This window comes from Lontra canadensis, unplaced genomic scaffold (genome assembly GCF_010015895.1).
Source record: "Lontra canadensis isolate GAN:19392208 unplaced genomic scaffold, GSC_riverotter_1.0 scaffold6, whole genome shotgun sequence".
Classification (NCBI taxonomy): domain Eukaryota; kingdom Metazoa; phylum Chordata; class Mammalia; order Carnivora; family Mustelidae; genus Lontra; species Lontra canadensis.
In genome coordinates, this window is record NW_022631000.1 from 30,172,538 (window position 1) to 30,199,716 (window position 27,179).

At 38.5% G+C, this 27,179-nt stretch overlaps 1 protein-coding gene across 1 annotated transcript in view; it reads right to left on the bottom strand.

Moving 5' to 3' along the window:
• Positions 1–27,179, bottom strand: part of IGSF10 (immunoglobulin superfamily member 10) — a 47,505-nt gene that overhangs the window by 3,946 nt on the left and 16,380 nt on the right. The window contains exons 5-7 of the mRNA XM_032852513.1: positions 18,719–19,109; positions 3,392–7,687; positions 1,943–2,843 (exon numbers count right to left, since the gene is read on the bottom strand). Of these exons, the coding sequence (XP_032708404.1) occupies positions 1,943–2,843; positions 3,392–7,687; positions 18,719–19,109 (5,588 nt within the window). The remainder of the gene's footprint in view (positions 1–1,942; positions 2,844–3,391; positions 7,688–18,718; positions 19,110–27,179) is intronic.

Consider the following 27,179-nt stretch of genomic DNA (forward strand, 5'->3'; position numbering starts at 1 on the left):
CAGAGATTCTGATTCACTCGATCTGGCCAGGGATCTGGGAACCCACTGAGTAACAAATGTCCCAGGTGACTGTGATTCTTATGAACAAGAAAGTTTGAGAACCAGTCTCAAATTTTAGCAGGCACTAAAATCACCTAGAAGGCTTTTAAGAACACAGATCGTTTATTAAAAGAGAATTGGTTTCTGACTCACCGAGTCCTCAGGCAACGCTAATGCTACTGGCAAGGGGACTGCATCCTTGGAAAACCACTGATTTAGAGTGACCTTGTCCCGCCCCCAAATCTGATGCATCTGGAGGTGGTAATATGTAAGAAGAGACTATAGCTGTTCCTTTTGATAAAGTGATGTTTTTCAGAGAAAATTCACTTTTCAAAATAGAGCATTCCCCAAATAAAGCATCTGTAGACCCTCTAAAGCAATGCTTCTCAGACTTTATGGAGCATGTGATTCATCTGGGTATCTTTTTAAAGTGCAGATTCTGACACAGCACGTCGGGTCTGGGACCTGAGCTGCTTTTGTAACAAGCTCTGAGATTCTGAAGAGCAAGGTTCTGACAGAGAGGAAACCATTCTGTGCTGAAACAGGTCACATGTGTTGAAAGTACTGGAGAAAGACAGGTGGTGTTCCGAGTCTGAGACTATTTAAAAACCCAGAAAAGGCTTTTTCATTCAGGTGACAAGTAGGCTTTAAGAAAGTGACAGGGTTTTGCTTAGTCTGGTCATGGTGGGGTATGCTCTTATAAACATAGCTATGACGAATGTTTTTGCATTTTTAGAATCTAAAATTCAAACTTTAGAAGCTGTGAAATGGAAACAGCAAGGACTTTCTTTTTCTTGCAATAAATTGCCCCTTTTATTTGATATATATAAAGCTTCTACGTAAAGAATATTCTTGCCTTTTTGAGCTTAGTGGCAAAATAATGTGTTTAGTTGGCAAACAAGGTGAATTATAAAAGAAAAAAATGCCAGTACCTCTGGTGGGCCTATGGTAGCACCTGTGATCTTTATTTATTTTTTAGGATTTATTTATTTGAGAGAGAGAGAGAGAACCTCAAGCAGACTTCCTGCTGAGCAGAGAGCCTGGTGCAGGGCTTGATCCCATGACCCCAAGAGATGACCCAACTAGAAGTCAAGAGCCAGCCGCTCAACTGACCAAGCCACCTAGGTGCCCCATCTGTGATCTTTATACACTCTGCTGTCTCTTCCACAATTTGAACACCATGTGTCCCATAAATACTTACCCAAGCAAAATATAAACGACCTACTTAATTTCTTTGCTGTTTCTATACCTGAAGGATCTGTTGAAATACCTGATTAAGATTTATTCTGAGATACAAGTAACGTGTTTTAGAACACTCTCCATACTTACTTTGGGTTAACTTTTTAAAAGATTTCTTAAATTTTTTTATGCCTCTTGATAAAAATTTCCATTTTCCAAAACTGGCTTAACAGCCAGTAAGTGTTTTAGACTTTTCCTTAACAACCTAAATTTTGAACTCACCTGTTATTCACATCACAAGTTTAATGCTTTCTATAGTTGCATTATGGTTTTTGCACAGGTAGTGGGAATTGTATTCAAAATTACACAGAATTTTGATTGCATTACAAAATTCCCTCCTCTTTTTGGATAGAGAAATTATAAAGACCTTTCTGTGGTTATAAGTATGAGAGCAAATGAGATTACTAATCTGCTTTTAACTATTGTGTAAATTCAGTAAGAATTGAATAGCTGGCCCTTAGAGTTAAGCATGTAAGAAGCCTCAGTTTTACATGTAACATTAACCTCAAAAGGATTAGGTCTCTTTAGAAAGAGTTACTTTTACGTGCAGAGTCTATGAGCTCTCTAAATCTGCTGTTGGCCTCACTGTATCACCTTTTCCATTTCAGAAATTGTACAGCGAAATAGATAAAGAAGATAATCTCAACACAAAGGTATGGTTTACCTGTGCCACTGGTCGACAACAGCCTTGGATGGTAGCCTCCAGATTATTTTGGGTTTGGGTTCCCCAATGGCTGAGCAGTTCAGTAGTAATTTGTCCCCAAAATTCACCTCAGTCCACCTCTGGGATGCAAATTCTATCCTGGGGATGGTTTCTTGCTCTTCCACTGTAAGAATTACCACTCTTCTCTCCGAGCCAGTGGAACTGGTAGCAATGCATTCATAAGTGCCCCTGTCTGAAGAGGCTACATTTCTTAGATAGAGAGTCCCATTTGCAAATAACAACAACTTGGGATTTATAAACTGCAGTGGTTTCACTTCAGAACCATCAGAGAGGACCCAGTGAACACTAGGCTGAGGAGTTCCTTTGGCAGTACAGGGCAATTTCAAACTTTCACCCCAAGTCCCTACAATGACTTGCCTCTTTTGCTCTAGAATAACAGGTGGGGCGGCGATGACTTGTATTTTGACCAGCAGTGAATCCTGGCCAGCTGAGTTGCTGGCCATGCATCTGTAAAAGCCCCGGTCATAAATGCTTAGATTGTGGATGACCAACGTTCCATCAGATGTCACCAGGGCCTGCCCATTCCCCTCAGATGACTCAGAAACCACTGTTTGGTTTGCGAGAACCCAGGAAATTGTAGGACTTGGTCTACCTTCAGCTCTGCACTTCAGTTCCACAGTGCTTCCAGAGTGGACTGTGATCTCTCTGGTATGTCTGTCCAGGATCCTGGGGGGATAGGAAACCACCGATAACGTGACATGAAGGCGGTCGGTGCCAAGCGGATTGGATGCCGAGCACAGGTACTGTCCACGGTCCTGAATGTCCACCCTCTGTATGGCCAGGGTGCCATTGGACAGCACCCGGAATCTGCTATTCTGTTTCCTTTTAGATAAATCAAATCCTGATAAGAAGAAAGAAATTTGTAGTCATAAGTCATCAGTTTAAATAGAACACAAATTGTTCAAGAGGAAGTCTCAAGAAGAAAGCTTTGGGGTACTGTTAGGCTATTGAGAGCAAATATATTTAAAATTAAAATTAGGACACTTAGTGGTAAGAGTGTTAAAATATTCCTAAAAGTATTTTATTTCCATAATTTTAATTTAAAAAGCCATAATGGTTCAATACAGTGGCCCTTCTATTTTTCAAATCATATTTCCCTGTATCCGCTTTCAAAGCATTACAAAAAATGTTCTTAATTAACATCTTTTAAAACCTTCTAATAAGCAAAAAAAGTTATACAGCAAATGTCTAATGAGAATATCAATAGTTTCTGTATCCTGGAGAGATTTGAAACTGGTGTCGATTCTTTGGATGTGTAACCCTGAAACATAACACAATCTTTTCCTTGTTCTATGACTAAAGAAGACTAAGTGTAAAAAAAAAAAACCACAAAAAACAAAAAAAAAACCCAAAACAAACAAACAAAAAAACCCCAGGAGTGTCAGATACCTGATGAGACTCTAGTCCAGAGGATGGTGGGCAGGGGGTTTCCAACAGCTTCACAAGGAAGAAAGGCATCTGAGTTAGCAGGAACAGTAAAACTTGCCGCTTTTCCTCCAACTATTCTGGGCCTTTCAAATATATTCCTAGACAAAGAATCAAAGGGAAGGAGTTCAGAGGTGGTTATTTTTTGAATTTGTGTCTTATCAAAGCCATTTTTCTTTGCAGTCTTCTTAATATCCCAATCTGAAGCATGAGTGATGTCCTCTGGCAAGCCTGGACTAGGCACTATGCTCACTATTGGCGTTTTGCCTTTTTCAGCAATTTCTGGGTCTGACTTGTGCCAGAAGTGGTTTTCTGACCAGGGAGAGGAAGTCAATTTAGAATTCTGTGGTTTAACTGTTACTGGGGCCGGCATGGAAGTAGAATGAAACAGATTGGAGTAGGTAAAGTGGGTGGTTCCAATTGTGACCTTGACATTTGGGCGAACTTTGGGAGATGTTGCAACCTCTGCTGCTAATTGCTGTGGATTAGCATTGTGCCTAGAGTGTTCACGTGTATTTGTCATCATCCTAAAAGCGGGAGTTGGCCTGTTGTCTGTGACAGCACTTTGATTATTCAAGGGATGGGAGGTGGGAATTGGCATTGGAGCAGCACTGCTACTCAGGAATGGTGGCATGGTTGAGCGTCTAATTGTGTTCCTCGTTGTGGCGCTCTGGTGTAGTTTGCTGGACAAAGTGATTTCAGAAACAATTCTCTTCAAAGTCTGAGTATTCTCTTGGGGTCGTTCTTCAATTACGTCTGTCGGACTAAGCATTCTTGGATAAAGATCCATTGTACTTGAAATTCCTTTCATGTTTTCTAAGGGAGGTGTGGTTGAAGTTTCAGCTGCAGTTAGATCGGGAGGTGTCATAGTAGTGGATACAGTGGAGCGAGAACTCGGACTGGGAGAGGAGTGTGGGTCACTCCTGTTCCTCTGAGGCTCCTTTTTTCTTTGTATGTTTCGTGTGCTGGGTCTGGCTCTTTGGGTTTTACTGATAATGACTGATGCAGGGGCAGTAGGAGGAGTAGTCAGCCTGGCTGTCTGCTTAGATATGAAATTTGTACTTGATTCTTTGCTTGAGATACTAGGAGGTGTAAGGTAAACTGGTGGAAAGGGCAGCTTCGTCATTGTTGGGAGACTTATAGGACTGTGGGTTTCGGTGATATTTTGGTGAGTTGTAGCTGATGTTATAGATGGAATTTGCATCACACTTGCCGAGAGTGTTGTGAAATGGAAAGGGAAAACGTTATCCGTGGGTAAAGCAGGAGCTATTTTAGTAAGCACTGTGGCTGTGTTTTTTGGTGAGCTAAATTGATGCTGATTCTTTAACCTCTCTTTTTGGACATGGTTATTTACAAAGATCTGATGCCAGGGAATTTTCCTTCTTAAAAATCTTGTAATGGCTGTAGTAGTAGACATAGATGGCTTGGTGGTGGGATCTGGAAGTGATGATATAATTATTGACTCCCTTTTAAGTTCGCTGGTATTAGACACACTCGGGTAATCATTATTTGGAATAGGAGTTTTTTCCTCAGGTAAGGAGTTGGGGACATGAGTCATAACTGCATCAATTGGAGTCAATTGTGTACTTTCAGCACTGAAATATTTTATCGTGGGTATTGTTTTCTCAATATTTACATTTGCTTTGTTCTCAAATAGTAATGATGGATTGTGGACTAGAATTGTAGACTCTTCTTCTGTGACTTTGGCAATTTCAGCTTTGCTGAGCGTGATGGGAGAAGAACTTGGAAAAGACAATGCTGCTGCAGCAGGGGTGAGCCTTTCCCTGCGAAAACAGGATGGGCACACCACATTGACCTCTGTGGCTGAAAATGCAGTAGTGCTTTCTTCAGAAGAAACTCTGAATGTTGGTCTCACAAAGCCATATCTATGCTCTCGAAGAATTGGAGTTCTATATGGGCTGATAATTCGACCCCTACCCCAAATTTTCCTCCGTCTTCCAAAGCGCCTGGATGTTAGTGGGATGTTAGTTGTACTATTTCTTGGAATCTGTGACTGAGAATGAGCAGCAGTGTATGGGCCTGAAGGTATCGCGGAGGTGTTAAGCTTTTGAATGATGTTTGGATAGAAGTGATTGATCCTGGGATCACTGACTCTTGTTACAGATGTCTGATGACTATTTGTGGCATTTACTGACCCTACAAATATATCAGCTTTGCTGTTAGCACTACTCAGCATTTTGATATTGACATCTTTGCTTATAGTCCCCATTGCTTTTGGGAGTGTACTTTGTAAATGCTCTTTTTTCTTCCCAGTGTTGTCAGCTTCCTGAAATTGTGTTGCTTCAGGTAATAGAGGAAAGATAGTGGAGAAATTTTCATTGGTTGTGCCTCGCATTTTGCTTAATAAGGTTGGGCTTATATTCTTTGACATGCTTGTAGTTTTAATAGGAGATGGTTTGAAATCTATTGGTTTTTCAGGTGGTAGGATTTGTGGACCCACGATTGGAGAGACGTCACTGACAGCACTTATATTTTTTCTGAAATTGGCAATCACTGTCCTTGCCAGAACACTAGGAGCCTTAGTTGCCAGGACCATCAGTTCCTCATCTGGAGGGAGCATGCCTGAAGAGTCTATTTCCTCACCAGGTATATTCAGGAGTTGGGTGACCACTGGAGGGGGTCTTGTTGTAGTATGTTCTTGCTTCTCTGGCATAGTATTCTTTTTAGCTTTTTCCAAAAGTGCTGCCCAGTGCCGTGGGTCAATTCTTCGAGCAGAGGAAGAGAAGGGCCTCCTTTGCTCTCTAAAATGTCGATTTAGTGAATCTCCTCGCCGCCGGTGTATTGACTCACGATAGTTATGCTTTTTACTTGTGCTCAAGACTTGTTTTCCAGTCTCGACTCTCACTGGAGCAGATGTAGGGAGTTGCACAGCTGGTGGGTCCTTAAGATGGGCAGTGGGATTGGGCTCATCAAATCCAGATCCATCTTTTTCTACATTAAGCTCTACTGGCCTTTGCCCTTTTGTTTTGACTGAAACTTGGTTAATCAAAAAGTCAACCCCTGATGGGTTGGCTGCTACACAACAGTAATAACCCTGGTTTTTTGGGGTGATCTGTAATATTCTTAGTGTGCCATTGTTCAGAATTTGCTTGTCTCTGGAGGACTGATAAAGCACAGTGTTTCCTGGAAGAACCCAGCTAACAGAGGCATCTGGGATACCAGAAGAATGACAGGGAAGGTCAAGTATTTCACCAGTGAAGACTGTATAATGAGCCCCATTTTCATGATGGGCTTCTACAGAGGGCTCTACCACAGTGATTCTATAGGTGAGAATATCTGCATCATCATAATTGGTGCTTATGCAGTGGTACATGCCTGTGTCAGAACTATCAGCCATCTGGAGTTCTAGTTTTCCACTTTTGTCTATTAGGATTCGTCCATCTTCACTAACATATGGGGCTCTCACTTGACTCCCATCAGCCAGAAGCCACACCAAATGTGGGGTAGGGTCTCCTTGGCCTGGGCATTCTAGGCTAGTGGTCCCACCAATCAAAACAGTGTGTTCCAGCTTAGTATTGTTATCTCTGGAAATCATGGTCCATTTATGCTTCACTGGTCTTGTTTCTGCCCTTGGTAAAGTGACTTGAACATCACTGCAGTACTGGATATGCAGTGTACTGAGTGTGGTGGCAGTTCTGTTCAGCTGCAGGGAGATTTGGTCTTGCATTAACCAATGGGGATCTATTGTGAGATCAGCCTCTATGTCAGTAAAGATGTCTTCAGGTTTAGGAGCTACCTGTTTATACTTGTAGTAGCGTTGTGGTGTTTCAGTGAGCACGTGGCTCCTTTCTAGAATCAGAGGAGAATCACTGTACAAAGCCAGCACTTGCCATACCTGCTGAATGTGATTGTTATCTATGTTACACACCAGAAATGTTGAAAATGATGTATTTAGCATGATAGAGTCATTTTCTTCAGTGAATGCAATGGATGATGTCTTTGAGGGCTTTTGGATACTGCAGACCATGTTAGCTTCATTTCCAAACTGATCTGTCATATTCAAAGTGAGGGAGCCAAAGGGTGCCATGAAATCTTGGGGAGAGATGGACACAGGACTGCTGTCTTCCAGAAGAGTCAGGTTCTTTAATTTCAGGGATGAGTCAATGGTTGGCTTGGCACACAGGAAAGCTGCAGCTGGGACCAAAGCTAAGGGCGTGCCCTTAGAGATCCTGGGGTTCACGCAAAGTGGACATTGCTGAGGACTGGAAGGACTTCTGTCTTTTTTGCATTTTATTATATCTAGGAAAAATGACAATTGAGTTATTGCCAGCTGTGGCCTCTTTACATCTGAACATTTTAAAGAAATAGCTTTTGCTAAAATTTGAAGGAACAATTTGGAAATTTTAGTGTTTAATAGAAAGTTTCCTACTTTTTTGTCTTTAGGTTGATTTCTAAACAAATATTGTCTGTTCGCCCTGCCCACAGTATTATATCTGTGGTCACAAGGATTTTTGTCTGTCTTGTTGATTGCTTTATTTCCCATATGTAGAAAGTGCCTGATATATATTTGGTACTCAGAAAATACTAGCTAAAAGAATAATTTCCTTAAATAGGGAAATGAAATATATGCTTATGTTTCTCACTTTTTACTAAGAGTAGTTCAGTTCTATTTCCTCACTTTAATGTTTTAAGGGTCATGGGGCACCTGGGTGGCTCAGTGGGTTAAGGGTCATAGAATTTCATTTTCCTTTAAAAGATTAAATATTCCATAGAATTCACAAACAGGTTAAGAAAAGTTAATACCTATTCTCCTCAAACTATTCCAAAATAAAGAAGAGGAAGGTAAGCTTCCAAACACATTCTATGAGGCCAGCGTTACCCTGGTACCAAAACCAGACAAAGACAGCACAAAACAAGATAACTATAGGCCAACATCCTTGATAAATATACATGTAAAAATCCTCAACAAAATACTAGCAAACTGCATTTAACAATACATTAAAAGGACCATCACCATGATCAAATGGGATTTATTCTGGGGGCACAAGGATGGTTCAATATTCACAAATGAATCAGCATGATAAACTACATCAACAAAACAAAGGATTAAAATCATATGACCATCTCAACAGATGAATAAAAAACATTTGACAGAATTCAACATATTTTCATCATAAAAACTATCAACAAAGTGGGTTTAGAGGAAACCTACTTCAACAGAATAAAAGCCAAATATGACAGACCCACAGCTAACATCATCTCAGTGAAAAACTGAGAACTTTCCTCTAAGATCAGGAACAGGGTGTCAACTCTCACCACTTTTGTTGAACATAGTACTCTTCAGAAGTCCTACTTGCAGCATTTGGACAAGGAAAAGAAAGAAAAGGCATCCAGATTGATGTGGAAGAACAAAAACTGTCACTGTGTGCAGATGACATGACACTGGCACAAATATAGACACATAGGTCAATGGAACAGAATGGAGAGTTCAGAAATAAACCTATACTTATTAATCATACCTATGTTATGATTAATCTGTAACAAAGGAGACCAGAATATACAATGGGGAAAAGACAGACTCTTCAATAAATGGTGCTATCAAAACTGGACAGCTACACACGAAAGAATGGAACTGGACCACTTTCTTACATCATACACAAAAATAAACTCGAAATGGATTAAAGACCTAAATGTGAGACCTAAAGCCATAAACATTCTGGAAGAGAGCACAAGCACTAAGGCATCTGACAGTGACCACAGAAACCCTTTTCTACATATGTCTCCTTGGGCAAGGAAAACAAAAGCAAAAATAAACTATTAGGACTGCACCAAAACAAAAAGCTTTTGCACAGTGAAGGAAATCATCAACAAAAAGGCAACCTACTGAAAGAAGTGTTTGCAAATGATATATCCAATAACGAGTTAGTATCCACACTATATAAAGGACTTCTACAACTGAACATCAAAACACAAAAACCCCAAATAATTTGATTTAAAAGTGGGCATAGGCCATGAATAGACACTTTTTTTTTAAAGAAGACAAACAAATGGCCAATAGACACATGAAAAGATGCTGAGCATCACTCGTCATCAGGGAAACGCAAGTCAAAACCACAATGCAAGATCATCTTACACCTATCAGATGGCTAAAATAAAAAAGATAAGAAATAACAAGTGTTGGCAAGGATATGGAGAAAAAGGAATCCTCATGCACTCTTGGTGGGAATGCAAACTGGTGCAGCCACCATGGAAAACAGTATGGAGGTTCCTCAAAAAATTAAACAATTACCATATGATCTAATAATTGCACTACTGGGTATTTACCCAAAGAATACAAAAATACTAATCTGAAAGGATACATGCACCCTCGTGTTTATTGCAGCATCACTTACAATAGCCAAGATTTGGAAGAAACCTAAGTATCAACAGAGGAATGGGTAAGGAAGATGTGGTATTTATATATATTGGAATATTAGACACACACACACACACACAAAGGAGGAGATTGTGCCATTTGTAACAACAGGGATGGCCTATGTACTCCAGTATGACGGGTGGGGCTACATACATCTGGCTCAGCATTCTTTAGTAAACTTTAAAATCTAAACCCATGCAGAGAAGATACCTGGCAAACCTGAAAACCTTTGAGTTCTTGTAAGAGGCTCTTCTTAGTCATCCACTTCCCAACCAGCCATAACCCTTAACCTGCTCATCAGCACCCTGGGTTCAGATCCTGACAATGCAAAGAACATGGCAGACTTCTGGCTTAATTGAACCTCATCAATTATACTCACATCTTGGTATGCTTACTATTGCTAGCCCCTAGACACAGAGTTAGCAGAGTTAGTTAAAATACCTGAACATCAGGTATTTTACTTCAGATGCAGATCTTATCATGTAACTTTCATTTCCTCCATCAATCTTTTAGTCATACAGACATGCTTCCCATTCCTCAACCTGCCATGCCTTATTAGACTCTGGAATATGCTCTTCCTTCCACTTCCCATCATTTGCCGTCTGACACACCCTCTTCCATCAATGTCTAACTGCTTACATCCTTCAGAACCCAGTCACAACACCACTTCTGGGTGGGCTTTCTGTTTTATGTTCCCCTTATATCTTTCACTTCTCCTATCCTACTCTTTACCCATCCACTATTGGAATGACCTGTCTAGTTACTGTATATCCCCAGCACCAGCCAATGGATGCTCACAAAAGTTTAGAGGGAGGGATGAAGGTGGACAGGCAAGACAAATTCTAAAGTCACATTTTTGCCACATTTTAACTTATAACTTGAGGTGTTTCTTAAAATTGAAGGTGTTTTACAATACCAGCTGACCAGCTATCAGTCTTGATAAGGCTTCCACTACTGCACAGAGAACACTATCTTAGCTATTCACATTGTTTTCTCCTTAACTGAGTTACGTGCACTGTTGGTACTACATATATTAAGTTTGCCACTTAAAATGTTTTTATTAAGGGGCACCTGGGTTGTTCAGTTGGTTAGGTGTTCGGCTCTTGGTTTCAGCTCAAGTCCTGATCTCAGGGTCATGAGATCAAGTCCTGATTCAGGATCTTTGCTCAACACAGAGCCTAATTGAGATTCTCTCCCTCTGCCCCTCCCCCTGCTCTCTCGCTCTCTCTCTAAAATAAAATCGTTAGAAAATAAAAATAAAATGTGCGTATTATGCTTTGGCACTAAAACAAGAAGTTATTAGGTGGGTAGAAAGGCTGAAAACAGAGAAGATAGACATAAATTTAATATTAGTAAAGCAAATGTTTTTCAAAAAAGAGCCACAAATCCTTATTTTATAGAGAAACAAGACAACGACCTTTGTGAAACCTAAGCAGCCAATATACCCACAAGTAGATGAAGCTATGTTACGCTGGACTACTGAAATATGTGCAAAAGGATTGCCTAACACGTTCCATATGAGGCAACTGAAAACATGAGGAACTGTCACATCTCTTGGAATGGGTGGAAAAAAATGTCCAAGCAGAAGTTGACATGACTCATTCATGATTCTTGTAGGATTATCATTAAGGCATTTCAGTAAAAAGGAAAACATGTAATTATTTAAACATGACTGGAAGATGTTAGCCCTAATGGGTTTCACTAATTATATGTGTGTGTTTATGTGTATACACACAAACAATATATATATGCATAAACAGGTTGTGGATATATTAAGATTATATAGGTGGGTGATGGACTCCTTTGTATTCACCATCAAAATGGCTAATTGGGTACCCATTATGTTCTAGGCACATTCTAGGAGCTATATGTAAATAAATCTGATATAGAATAGGAAAGGCAAAAGACTTTTAATACTAATAAATACAATAAAATGTGGTTCATTCAAGAATGGAATTGTGGGTAAACCGAAAGTTGTGAAATGATGATAGGTGGCCCTTGAACGACACAGGTTTGAACTGTGTGGGTCCACTTATATATGAATTTCTTCAATAAATATACTGGAAAATTTTTTTGGAGATTTGTAAGAATTTGAAAAACCTTACAGAAAAGCCACATAACCTAGAAATGTTAAAGTATGTCATGAATGCATAAAATGTGCACAAATCCATTATAAAAAGTTAAAATTTATCAAAAATTGTACACACTTAAGTCCATTATTAAGAAAGTTAAAAAAATTTTTTTTAAAGATTTTATTTATTTGACAGAGATCACAGGCAGAGAGGCAGGCAGAGAGAGAGGGGGAAGCAGGCTTCCTGCTGAGCAGAGAGCCTGATGTGGGGCTCGATCCCAGGACCCCGGGATCATGACCTGAGCTGATGGCAGAGGCTTTAACCCACTGTGCCACCCAGGTGCCCCCAAAAGTTAAAATTTATCAAAACTTATATGCACACTGAAAGAACTATGTTAAGGAAAGCATATGCAAAGCTACAATATTAAATCATAACTGTCTAAAATTAACTGTAGTACATACTGTACTAGTATAATTTTGCTATTGAGGTAAGCTCAGGTATTGTGAGTATCCATTTAAAAATGCTATGTGACACTAATCAACTCTGTGAGAGTAATTCATCTCTCCAATAAATTGTGTACTGCAGTAAAAAGTGATCTCCATGGTTCTCATGTATTTTTCCATCATGTGTAGTGTAGTATCACAAAACTTGAATAATACCATTGGGCCCAGAGCTCCTCTAGTGATGCTGGAAGTGCTCCCAAGAAGCAGAGAAAAGTTATGACATTACAAGACATTACAAGAAAAAGAAAAAGCTTCGGTTACCTGCCACTTTAACATCAATGAATCCAGCATAAGGGCCTTTGCAAGAAAAGAAAAGGAAATTCCTGAAACTGTCAGTGCAGCTATACCAGCAGGTGTGAAAACCTTGCAGTTTTTGTAAAAATGCCTTTTTATCTTATGTTGAGAAATACAGCTTTTATGTGGGTACAGGATTGCTAAAGAACGGCATCTCTGTAGACACTCATATGATTCAAGAGAAAAGCAAAGTCATTATATGAAACTTAGAGCAAAAGAAAGGAGAAGGATCTAAACCTGGAGAATTAAATGCCAGCAAAGGATGGTTTGATAATTTTAGAAAGAGATTTGGCTTAAAATATATCAAGATAACAGGAGAAGCAGCTTCCACCATCCAAGAGCGAGCAGATGAGTTTCCAGACACCATCACAAAAATCATTGAAGAGAAACGATATCTGCCTGAACAAGTTTTTAATGTAGATGAAAGTGCCCTATTCTGGGGCGGGTGGTGGGGAGCCACAAAAGACATGTATTAGTAAGGAAGAGAAGGAAGCACCTGGAATAAGGCAGGAAGGGATAGGCTAACTTTACTGTTGCATGCAAATGCAGCTGGGTTCATCATTAGGACTTCCCTTCTCTCTAATGCTGCTAACCCCCAAGCCTTGAAGGGAAGAGATAAACACTAGTTGCCTGTCTTTTGGTTGTACAGCCAAAGAGCCTGGATGATGAGAATATTTTTTCTAAATTGGTTCCATTGATTCTTTGTTCCTGAAGCCAGGAAGTACCTTGCCAGTAAGGGACTGCTTTGTAAAGTTCTTTTAATGTTGAGCAATGCCCCTGGCCACCCAGAACCCTATGAGTTCAACACCAAAAGCATCAAAGTGGCTTACTTGCCCCCAAATATATTTCTAATTCGTTCTCTAATTCAGGAGGTCCTAAGGGGATCATTAAGGCTTATAAAACATAATATTCTATGGAAAGGATTATTAATTCTATGGAAGAGAACCCCTGATAGAACATCATGAAAATCTAGAAGGATTACACCATCGAAGATGCCATTGTTGTTATAGGAAAAGCCATGGACGCCATCAAGTCTGAAATGGTAAATTCCTGCTGGAGAAAACCATGTCCAGATGGTGTGCATGGCTTCAAAAGATTTACCCCAGAGCCAACCAAGGAAATCATAAAAGACTCTAGATATGGAAAAAAGAGGAAAAAATAAAAGCACAAGGGGGTGGAGGAGTGGTTCAGGGAGGTGGTGGTGAAGGGCTTCAAGATATGGATCTTAGAGAAATTCAAGAGCTAATAGACACCACACCAGAGAGATTAACAGAAGATGACTTGATAGAGAGTAATGCTTCCAAACCAGTGCCTAATGACAAGGGAGAAGACTCAGAAAAAGCAGTGCCAAAAACCAAACTGACCTTTGACAGCCTGGCAGAAGGGTTCCTATTAATTCAAGACTGCTTTTGACTTGCTTTAGGATATTGACTATTCTGTACAATGGGCACTGAAACTAAAGCAAATGGTGAAAGAAAGATTGGTCCTATATAGAAACATTTTTAGAAAAATAACAGAGGAAAAAGTCTGACAGAAATGACGAGGTATTACTGTAAAGTTACACTGAGTATACATGCCTCTCCCGCTTCTCCTCCCACCCCCTCTGCTTTTTGGACAGCAAGACCAATGCCTCCTTGATGAGGGGATGATGATGATGGGGATGAAGACCTAATGATGTCCTACTCCCTCATAATGAACAGTAAATAATTACAATGCTGTAGAGTTAATAAACTTATCTATCGTGCATGTTTTGTGGGAAAACCCAATAATGGTATAGTAAGAACTGTGTGAGCTGCTTTTGTACTAGTGCCTCAGTTTTCATTATGTAGAATATCAGTGCAAGACTTGTATGGAAGTGGACAGCATTTCCTTACATAGGCATGCCGTGAGTGATATTTAACATAAAATTAATGTGTTAGCTTACTTACTGTCTTATAACTTTTCTTTCAAAGGATTACACTGGCATACATATGCCTCTCTCTTACAATTGGAGAAGCTGCATTATCAGCCTATCAACACAGGAAAGGGGTTTGAAAAAAAGTTTCCAGTCTTGTATTATGAATAAGACTAACACTGTATACCATAGAAGTTTTATAATGATACATTCCTTAGTGTATAGGCTAGGCTACCACAAAACAATCATATTGTTGCTTCATTATCAATGCATGGATATGAAATAAAGGTGAATTTCTTTTTGACATTGTCTTTTCATTTCTGATGTCTAGCATTAGTGAAACATAATATCTATAGTGTTTTATATAAGACATTATTAATGTAGGTACTGAAACAATTTCTTATAAGCACATGGTATAAATTTACAGTATCAATAAATACAGTACAGTAAGTGTACTTCCCTTATGATTTTCTCAGAAACATTTTCTCTAGCTTTATTATAAGAATACAATATAAAATACATATAAAAATATAAAAAAATGAGTTGATTGGCCATATGTTATCAGTAAGGCTTTCATTCAACAGTAGATGATTGGTGGTTAAGTTTTGGGGGATTCAAGTTATACATAGATTTTCAACTGTGTTGGTGATCAACTGTATTCAAATACAGATGGGGTGAGTGGAAGAGCACCAGGTTTCCCAGAAAGAGTGAGTGCTGAGCAGAGTCTGCAGGCTGTCTGGGAGCCCATCCCACAGAAAAGAAAGGAAGTGCTCCAGGCAGGAAGGCCACAGGGATGAGATAGGAAAACAGTGAAGAGTGTGTCTGGGATGATGGCAGGGAGTGCTAAGAATTGGAAAGGAAGGAAAGGCGGCTAGGCTAAACTAGGCTAAGGAGCTCAGGCTTTGTTCTGCAGGCCAAGATCAGAAAATTTTTTATGTAGAGGGCCAGATAGTAAAGATTTTAGGTTCGTGGACTATGGGTTTCTGACATAACAACTGGACTATACCATTGTAGCAACAAAGCAGCCACAGAACTAGGCATGACTGTTTTCCAATAAAACTCTATTTACAAAAGCCTTGTAGAGGGGCACCTGGGTGGCTCAGTGGGTTAAGCCTCTGCCTTCAGCTCAGGTCATGATCTCAGGGTCCTGGGATCGAGCTCCACATCGGGCTCTCTGCTCAGCGGGGAGCCTGCTTCACCCTCTCTCTCTCTCTCTCTCTGTTAAATAACTCATCTTTAGGGGAAAAAAAAGCCTTGTAGAGGGCTGTAATTGGCCAATTCTTTAACTTTTTTTTATCCCAATTTTAATTCTTGGACTTTAAAAAAAAATTCCTTAGTATATAAAATAAACAGGTATCTTAGAATCATGGCATATTCTACTTAAAATGTTAGCTGCTAACAATATACAGTAGCCTGATTTTATTATCAGAACATATAATTAGCAAAATGGCAGGTAGCTTTGATACCTTGTAGGAACTGAATACACAATCATTTTCTCTCTGGTGTGTGTAGTTCTTTCCCGGTGGGCATCACCCCCCTGCCCTCCCCCACCTCCTACTGCTACGTTTCTCAGATAAACTTTCCTCATGTGCTCACCATTCTCCCCCCGTACTCCAGGTAGCAACCACATGAAAACCCAGTATTTCTTCCTCATTCTCCTTTATCTCTCCCTGGCATTTGAAAGTATTGACCAGCCCCCCACTCAGTCCTTTTGGGGTCTGTGAAGCTACATGCAGATGTGGCTCAGTCTGTCCTCGTAGTTCAATCTGTCATTCTTCACACATACCTTCTCAAGCACTTCATCCTTGGGCTCTTGTTTCTTCCCACTCCTGTCCGTCTGGTCTGCTGCTCATAAACTGACCATCCCCCAAAAGCATCTCTGTGTTCCAAGCTTTCACTGTAAAATCTCTTTGGCCGCTAGGATTAATACAGTCATCACAGCTGGGTGTTCAGTTCTCGCTACGGTGGATTTCCGAACACCCTGAACCTATGCCAGGCAATTGGGCTCTTCTTTACCCTCTTCCTGCAGCTTGTTCTGTCTTCATGTACAAAGCGGTTTCTCCACCCCAAATGCATTTTAAAGAAAGGTTTTGATTTTTGAATTTCTGCTTTTCTGTGTTCTAGCTGTGTGACCTGGGTAGGTCGCAATGAAAATGATGATAACACTTCACACTTAGAGCTTGCTTTGAGCCCTATGTTGTGCTAAGCAATTTGTATGTAATATACTTTCCACTTATTATTATCCCTATGTTACAGGTGAGAAGATTGAAGCATAAAGGGTCTAAGTGAGTAGTCTAAATTTAGTAGTAGTCTAAATTTCCTCAGCCTCAGTTTCTTCATCTGTAAATGGAGGATTATTGTGAGGATTAAATGGAAAACATCTAGCACAATGTCAACCCCAAACTCAGTACACGTTAACTCCCTGCTAGCTCTTATATTCCTTCTTCTCCCTTTGATGTATCTTTTATGACCCAGTCCAATTTCCCTCCTTTTTAATCAAGGTAGAAGTAAATTTTTGCTGACTCTAATTTCCTATGGAACTAAATCTTCAATAAAGTATTTCGATGTTGTTCATTTATAGCCTTATTGTCTTTTTTTTTAAGATTTTATTTATTTATTTGACAGAGAGAGCACAGGTAGGCAAAGTGGCAGGCAGAGGGAGAGGGAGGCTCTCTGCTGAGCAGGGGACCCAATACGGTGCTCCATCCCAGGACCCTGGGATTATGACCTGAGCTGAAGGCAGCCACTTAACCGGCCGACCCACCCAGGTGTCCCTAGACTTATTGTCTTTTTATGTGTTTAGCATATTTGCCTAAAATATTTGCTCTTGGAGAGGTAAGGTGGTGTCTATTGCCCTAAAATAATTCTCAAAGTTCAGTTAATGTTCTCTGATTTGCTTTTTAACTAATTAACTGACTACACACAGACACGCACACACTTATAAATAAGATGGCAGCAACTTCAAACCTTTTACACTTTTCCCAAGCTTTTGGTCTTGACCCTGTCCTAGGACCCTCCCCTAGTCACCTCTTTTGGACCTTCATAGGGGTGAAAAGCCATTTGATAATAGCTTCCTTTGTCTTTTGTACCAGACCCAGCAATTCCCCTGCCTCTATGCCCATCTACTTCTCTTTCTCCTAAGGAAAATCCTTCCACCTATGTCTGGATCTCTTGCCCTCCAATCTTCTCAGGGGACCGGTTCAGTGGATGATCTGCCCCTTTGAAGTGTTGTCACCTTCTCTGCCTTAATCTCTTCTCACCTTGAACATGTTCAAGTCTCTCTCATGCTTGAAGAATCCTGTGTGATTACACATTTCCATCTGGCTGCACACTCCCTCCATCCCTTACCTCAGGCCAGACTTCTCCAAGAGTGGACTGCTCCCTGCTTTCGATCTCTCTCTCCCCACACAACAATCTCTCCCCCCGTCACTGTTTCCAAAGTGTGGAAAATCAATATTTTTCCCTTTGATGACAAAATCAATATGTTCCTTTCAGTCATTTTCTTAAAGACTTAATTATTTAATCAGATTTCAACAGTTAATAGTGCATTTAATTGTTTATTCATTTCTGTCCCCCCTCCGCTGCAAGAATGTAAGCTCCATTATGGGGCTATCTTGTTCACTTTTAGATCCCTGTGTTGTGATCTCTTGTTCATAGTAGGTTTATAATAGATACTTGTTGACTGAATACATCTTGCCTTCTTCATGACAAATTTTACTTCCCCCATCAAAGCACATTTCACAATCTGTTATCTGTTTGCTTATCTGTAACATACCAGAGGCATGGTTAGAGCAGAGACAGTGCTCTTGACAGTTCTATCACCAAGCACAAGATCTTGACTAGAACTCCAAAAAAATGTGTATTGACTGAATGACTGAAAGGAAAATAAGAAAAAGGAAGGGATTTTATGGCTCGTGGTAAGTAAAAAAATGTAACACTCCTTTTTCCTAATTTTGCCAGAAGTGATGACTGGATAACTGACCTGAAACACCACACAAATAATTCATTAAAGAGAATTCATTACCACTAAGTTATTATTTAGTGTCCATTTTCTCTCCAGCTAAATAATCTTGGCCTCCCCACTTCCTGGTAAAAATGTCCAGGCAGGTTTCCTCTACTTAGGACAAAGAAATAAATAGCATACATATATACCTGGTTTTTCCTGTATCCAGTCAGACAACCATTTTAAATGGCAATCACAAGTCCATGGGTTCCCATGAAGATAAAGGCTTTCCAAATCAGGCATACTGGAAATCATCTCTTGAGGGAGGGAGCTCAGGAAGTTATCAGACAAGTATAGGTACTTAATAAAAGATGTTTTAAATATCTGGAGGTATTTCAAAGAGACAAATGTATCTGGATGGAGCTTAGTGAGCTGATTTCCTTCCAAGTGCACCAGTCGGAGAAATGTGAGTCCATAAAAAACCTCTGGGTTTATAAACTCAATATTGTTGTGGTCCATATGCAACCGTGTCAAGCTCCTGAGGCCATAAAAAGTATCTTTCTGAAGTGTTCGAATTTTGTTATAGCTCATTTTTAATACCTAAGAATAAACAAACAAAAAACACTTAGTTTGTCCAAGGAATTTTCACAAAAGGGAAAAATGTGTCAGTAATAAAACATGTTAGAATTAATCCAAAACAACATGTGTATCTATTTGAATCCTAATTCAAACAAATTAGTTGCCAATTAAATATGAGAGTATCAGGGAAATTAGAATACTCATGATAATATTAAGGAGTTATTGCTAAAATTTATAGATTAACTTTGTGTTTTTTTTTTAATAAAGATTTTATTTATTTGTCAGAGAGAGAGGGGGAGAGAGCGAGCACAGGCAGACAGAATGGCAGGCAGAGGGAGAAGCAGGCTCCCCGCCGAGCAAGGAGCCTGATGTGGGACTCGATCCCAGGACGCTGGGATCATGACCTGAGCCGAAGTCAGTTGCTTAACCAACTGAGCCACCCAGGCGTCCCTTGTGGTTATTTTTTAAAGATTCCTTAACCTTGATACATATATGAAGTGCCTGTAGATAAAACATTAAGATATCTTATTTCTTTCAAAACAATGCAATGAAATAAAACAAGTACTGAGTAATAGTACAAGTGAAGCGATCTGTTATGTCTTGGTAACTACTGAACCCGGATGATGATATTTTGGGATTTATTATACTATTCTTTTTACTTTTGTATGTGATTGAAAAATTTTATAATAAGTTTTTAAAAATTGATATTTCAAGTAAATTTAAGGTTTCTTAAACATGGATTTTTCATAAGAAAGCGATATATTGAATTTGTCTGTCACATTTATAACAGTGTTATTGAGATATAACTCACAGGCCATAAAATTCACCTCTTTAAAGTATACTTTAAGTGGTTTTTAGTACATGAACAGCAGTGCAACCGTCTCCACTAAATTTAGAATGCTTTCAGCACCCCCAAATCAAAACTGCTACCATTGGCAGTCGTTCCCCACTTTCTGCCTAGCTGTAGAAAACCACAAATTTACTTTATTTCTGTGGATTTGCATATTCCGGACAGTTAACGTAAATGGAGTCATACAGTATATAGCCTTCTGTGTCTTGCTTATATTTTTCCTTTTTGAATTTGCCTAATCTTTTCAATACCCATCCCTGTTGTAGAATTATTAGCCAATGTCTGATTAAGCCATACTAAAGGAATCACATGCCCAGACTGAATCCTTTTGCATTATAGGAACCTGGTATGATGTCAGAATGCTCTATGAACACTGGCATTTTATCTTTTATACAGATATTGCTGAACTTATTTTATTATGCTGTATCTATTTTATGAGGAGCTTTGGACTAGAAATCAGATGTGTCTTGGGGGTTAAGATGGTAGAAGAGGAAGATTCTGAGCTTACTTCCTTCCATGGACAAACCAGAACTACAACTGTTTATAAAACAACTATCTCTGAGAACAAATTGAAGACTTGCAGAAATGATTTTACACAATGAAGGATATAAAGGAAAAGCCATATCATAATGGGAAAAGGGCAAAAATGTGGTTTAGCTAGGAATCCACAATCCCAGTGTGATGACCCATAAGGGGTAGGGGGTTGTGTCACAGTCATGGAGGCCCTCCTTGAGGAACCAGGGGCTCAAACCCCACATTGGATTGGACTCTTGAGTCCAGGGGTCCTGAACTGGGAAGACATAACATCTGACTTTGAAAACCAGTGGGGCTTATGTCTGGAAAGGTAATAAGAAACTGAGACTCTGCTCTTAAAAAACTGAGACTCTGCTCTTAAAAAAAAGTGTGCCTGTAATCTCCCTTGATCCTAGTGTCAGGGCAGAGGCAGCAGTTTGACCAATGCCTAGGTTACACATAGAGGAGATTAATTTTACAGCATGTGCCAGAGGGGCAGGGACATGCTGTAACATTCTTTGGGAACAGAAGTTAAGGTAGACAGCATTTCTCTTTGCTCCCATTCTATGTCACTGGCCCAGTTCAGGTGGGAGCAATTTCTCCCCAAGTAAACCGCCCCCCCATTTTGAACCCCATTCACGAGAGTGCCCTCAGCAGTCACAATCAGGCCTCATGGCCAGCCACCCACCAGTGCATACAAACCACAACAGGAGGGGGCACACAATCCACACCAGGGAAACCCCTGGGGCACCTCAGTTGGATGCATCACAGGAGTTTGTGCTATTGGACCCCACAGGACACCTACATAAAGCCACTCCTTCAAGACTGGGTAATGTAACTGATCTACCTAACACACAATGAGGGATAAAATGAAGCTACAGAGGAATATGTTCCAAATGAAATAATCTACCTGAAAAATAATTCAGAATAATGGCCATAAAGATGCTCACCAAACTCAGAAGACCGAATCAACACATTGAGAATCTCAATTATGAAATAGAAAATATAAAAAGGAACCAATCAGGGCTGAAGAATAACAAAAAAATATACTAGAGGTAACAGAGAGCAGATTAGAAAATACAGAGGAATGAATCAAGGATATGGAGGACAGCAGTGGAAATCACTCTATCAGAACAGAAAAAAGAAAAAAGAGAATTAAAGACTAAATAGAGTTTAAGGGATCTCTGGGACAACATCAGACATACTAACATTTCCATTGTAGGACTCCTGGAAGGAAGAGAGAGAGAAAAAGGCACAGAAAATCCATTTGAAGTAGTAATGGCTAAAAACTCCCTAACCTAATGAATGAAACAGACATCTATGTCCAAGAGTCACACAGTTGTAAAGAAGATGAGCCCAAGGAGACCCACACTAAGACTTTATAATCAAAGTATCAACAGTTAAAGAGAGAATCTTAAAAGAACTGGAAGACAACAAGTTAGATATAAGGAAATCCCCATATGACTATCACAACTGATTTTTCAGCTGGAAATTTACAGGTGAGAAGGGAATGACAGGATATATTCAAAGTGTTGAAAGGGAAAAAAAAAAATCACAAGAATTCTCTTCCAAGCAAGACTGTCACTCAGAATTGAAGAGAGATAAGGAGTTTCCCAGACAAGTAAAACCTAAAGGACTTCAACAACAAACCAGCCTTACAAGAAATGTTAAAGGAACTAATTTAAGTGGGAAAGAAAAGGCCATAAATAGAAAAGATAAAATTATAAAAGAAATGATCTCGCTAATAAAAGTAAACCTATAATATAGGTATGGATCGGGACGCCTGGGTGGCTCAGGTGGGTTAAAGCTTCTGCCTTCAGCTCAGGTCATGATCCCAGGGTCCTGGGATCGAGCTCCGCATCGGGGTCTCTGCTCAGCGGGGATCCTGCCTCCCCCCCGCCTCTCTGCCTGCCTCTCTGCCTACTTGTGATCTCTGTCTGTCAAATAAATAAATAAAATCTTAAAAAAAAAAAAATGCCTCTGCCTTTGGCTCAGTTTGTGATCCCAGGGTCCTGGGATCGAGCCCCGCATCGGGCTCTCTGCTCAGCAGGGAGCCTGCTTCCCTTCCTCTCTCTCTTCCTACTTGTGATCTCTGTCAAAAAATAAAAAAAAGGTATGGATCAACCACCTACGTATCTAATATGAAGTTTACAAAAGTAGTAAAATCATCTAGACTTACAATTACTAGTCAGTGGATTCACTAAATAATAAGATACAAAATAGGACCTCAAAACATGAAACATTGTGGGTAGTGGTGGTAAAAATGTAGTGCTTTTAGAACATCCTTGAACTTAAATGATCTTCAACTTAAAGTAGAGTGTTACATAGAATTTTATGTCATATATGAACCTCATATTAACCATAAACCAAATACCTTTATAGTTTTGCAAAAAATGAAAAGAAGGGACACAAACATAACATTACAAAAAGTCACCAAATTACAAGGGAAGAGATTAAGAAAAACAGAGAACTATAAAACAACAAAATGATAACTACCTATGAATAATTATATTTTATTAAAGCCAAATATAGAATGTTATATTAGTTTAAGGTATATAACATTGATTCAACAATTTCTTACATTACTCAGTGCTGACCATGATGTGTAGTTACCATACAGTGTTATTATGATATTACAGACCATAATTTGCTATAATTTTTATCTCCATGGCTTACTTATAACTGGAAGTTTGTACCACTTAATCCTTTTTTATCCATTTCCCCATCTCCATATACCCATTTCCTCTGGCAACTACCAGTTCTCTGTATTTAAGAGTCCTTTTTTTTCTTAATTTGTTTTGTTTTTTAGATTTTACATATAAGTGAAATTGTATTTTTTGGTTTTTTTTTAGATTTTATTTATTTGACAGAGAGAGACACAGAGAGGGAACACAAGCAGGAGGAGTGGGAGAGGGAGAAGAAGGCTTCCTGCTGAGCAGGAAGCCCAATACAGAGCTCGATCCTAGGACTGGGATCATGACCTGAGCTGAAGGCAGACACTTAACGACTGAACCACCCAGGTGCCTGTATTTGTCTTTTTCTGATTTGTTTCATTTAGTACAGTGCCTTCTCAGTCCATCTGTGTTGTTGCAATTGGCAAGATCTCATTCCTTTTTTTATGGTTGAATAATAATCCATTGTATTTATACATACTGCATCTTTATCCATTCATCTGTCAGGAGGCACCTGAGTTGTTTCCCAATCTCGGCTATTTTAAATAACATTGCAGTAAACATAGGGGTATGTATATCTTTTTGAATTAGCATTTTTGGGGCACCTGGGTGGCTCAGTCTATTAAGTGACTGCCTTCACCTCAGGTCATAATCAAGAAATAGATTACTGGTAATGAAATCGAATCAGTAATAATTTAAAAATTCCAACAAGAAAAAGTGTAGGACAGGATGGCATCATAAGTGCATTCTCTACCAAACATTTAAAGAGTTAATACCTATTTTTCTCAAATTAAAAAAAAAAAATAGAAATGTTAAAGGAGATTCTTTGAATGGAAAGGAAAGACCATAAACAGGAGTAAGAAAAATAGGAAAGGAAAAAACTTCACAAACACATTTAAACATAATAAAAGTAGCAAATCAGTTACTTATAAAGGCAGTATGGAGATTAAAGCACACAAAAACCAATAAAATAAATCTATAAAAATCAGCTGAAGGAATCATAAAAGGATGTAAAGTCTGATACCACATTCCTAAAATGTAGGGAAGTAAAAATTTAAGCTTGAATCTAGAAGTTTAACAGCACTAAACAACCATCAACATAATATAGACTGTTATATACATAAGATGCTATATACAAACTTAGTGGTAACCACAAATAAAAAATCATTAATAGGTACACAAAAAAATAAGGAAAAAGGAATCCAAGCACATCACTAAAGAAATCCATCAAACCACAAGACAAGAAAAGTGACCTGCAGAAACTCAAAAAACAAGTAACAAAATGGCAATTAGAACATACCAGTTGGTAATTATTTTGAATGTAAATGGACTAAATGCTCTAATCAGAAGACAAGGTGACAGGATGGATAAAAAAAGCAACACCCAACTATATGCTGCCTACAGAGACTTATTTCAGACTTAAAACACATGCAGTTTGAAAATGAAGGGTTGGGAAAACCTTAATCATGAAAATGGAAAAGAAAGTGAAGGTGGCAATACTTATATAGATAAAATAGACTAAGACAAAAACTAACAAGAGAGTTACTTGTTAGTACTAACAAGACACTATGTAATCATAAAAAGAACAATCCAGGAAGAAAATTCAATAATGCTAAATATTTATGCGCCCAACATCGGAGCAATCAAATTCATAAAGCAGCTAATAACAAACATAAAGGAAGTCATCAATAGTAATACAATCATTGTAGGGGACTTTAGGACTCCGTTTACATCAATGGATAGATCATCCCAAGAGAAAATCAACAAAGGAACAGTGGCTTTGAATGACACATTGGGCCAGATGGATCCAACAGAAATTCAGAATATTCCATTCAAAAAGAGTGGAACACATAATCTTTTCAAGTGCACATGGAACATTCTCCAGAGAAGATCACAATAGGCCACAAAACAAGTCTCAAAAAAGACTGAAGTAATACCACTCATCTTTTCTAACTACAACACTATGAAACTAGAAATCAATTGTAAGGAAAACATCTGGAAAGAACACGAATTCACAGAGTTTAAAGAACATGCTACTCAACAAAGAATGGGTCAACCAAGAAATCAAAGAGAAATAAAAAAATACATGGACACAAATGAAAATGAAACACAATAGCCCAAAATCTTTGGGATGAAGCAAAAGCTGTTCTAAGAGAGAAAATTTATAGCAATACAGGCCTACCTCAAGAAACAAGAAAAATCTTAAACAATCTAACATTACAACTAAAGGAGCTAGAAAAAGAAGATCCATACCCTGAATCTATAGACAAAAGGAAGGAAATAATAAAGATTTGAGCAGAAATAAATGAAATAGAAACTTAGAAAACAAACAAAAAAAACCCATTAACTAGAACAGATAAATGAAACCAGGAGCCACTTCTTTGAAAAGATCGACAAAATTAACAAAGCTTTAGCTGGACTCAAAAAAAAAAAAAAAAAACGGATTCAAATAAAATCGGAAATGAAAGAGGAGAAACACCACCATAGAAATATAAAAGATTATGAGTATGAAAATTTTTTTGCCAACAAATTGGACAACCTAGAAAAAAATGGAGGATTCCTAGAAACATTTAACCTCCCAATACTCCCAGAAAGAGAAAATTTGAAAAGACTGATTAATCTGTTTTATTGCCATTAGCAATGAGATTGAATTAGTAATCAAAAAAATCCAAATAAATTGAAGTTTAGGACCAGATGGCTTCACAGTTTAACTTTACCAAAAACAACTATTTCAAAAAATAGAAGAGAAAGGAAAGCTCCCAAATTCATTCTATGAGGCCTTATCCCAAAACCAGATAGATATACTACAAAAAAATAGAACTATAAGCCAATACTCTAATGAACATAGATGCAAAATATCCTCAACAAATAATTGGCAAACTGAATCCAACAATACAGTTTAAAAAAAATTAGCCATGATCAAGTGAGATTTATTCCTGGGATACAAGTCTAGTTCAATATTTGCTGGTCAAGCAACCTGATACATGACATCAACAAGAGAAAGGACAAAAACTATATGATTATTTCAATAGATATAGAAAAAGCATCGATAAAGTACAACATCCATTTCTGACAAAAACCCTCAACATAAAAAGGCCATCTATGAAAAACCCAAAGCTAACACCATGCTTAATGGGGAAAAACAGCTTTTCCCCTAGATCAGGAACAGGACAAGGATGTCCACTCTCACGACTTTTATTCAACATAGTACTAGAAATCCTAGCCACAGCAATCAGACAAGAAATAAAAGGCATCCAAATTGGTAAGGCAGAAGTGAAATTTTCACTATTTGCAGATGTCATGATAAGTAATTTCATAAAGCTGTGGGTTACAAAATTCACATATGGAATCTGTTGCATTTCTATACACTGATAATGAAATAGCAGAAAGAGAAATTAAGACAACAATCCAATTTATAATTGCACTTAAAATAACAAAATACCTACACATAAACCTAACCAAGGAAGTGAAAGTCCTGTACTCTAGAAACTACAAAAGACCAATAAAAGAAATTGAAGGGGACACAAAGAAATGGAAAGATACTCCATGCTTATGGGTTGGAAGAAAAAATATTGTTAAGATGTCTATACTACCCAAAGCAACCTATAAATTTAATGCAGTCCTTATCAAAATACTAACAGCATTTTTCACAGAACTATAACATATAATTCTGTAATTTGAATGGAACCACAAAAGACCCTGAATAGGCAAAGCAATCTTGAAAAAGAAAAACAAAACTGGAGGTATAATAATCCCAAATTTCAAGATATACTATAAAATTGTAATCAAAACAATATGGTACTGGCATAAAAAAGTAGACACATAGGTCAACAGAACAAAATAGAGAACCCAGAAATAAACCCATGTTTATATGGTCAATTATTCTATGACAAAGGAGGCAAGAATATATAAGGTAAAAAGTCTTTTCAACAAATGGTGTTGGGGAAACCGGATCATTTAATTATACCATATATAAAAACAAACTCAAAATGAATTAAAGACCTAAATGAGACCTGGAACTGTAACAAAACTAGAAGAGAGCACAGGCAGTAATTT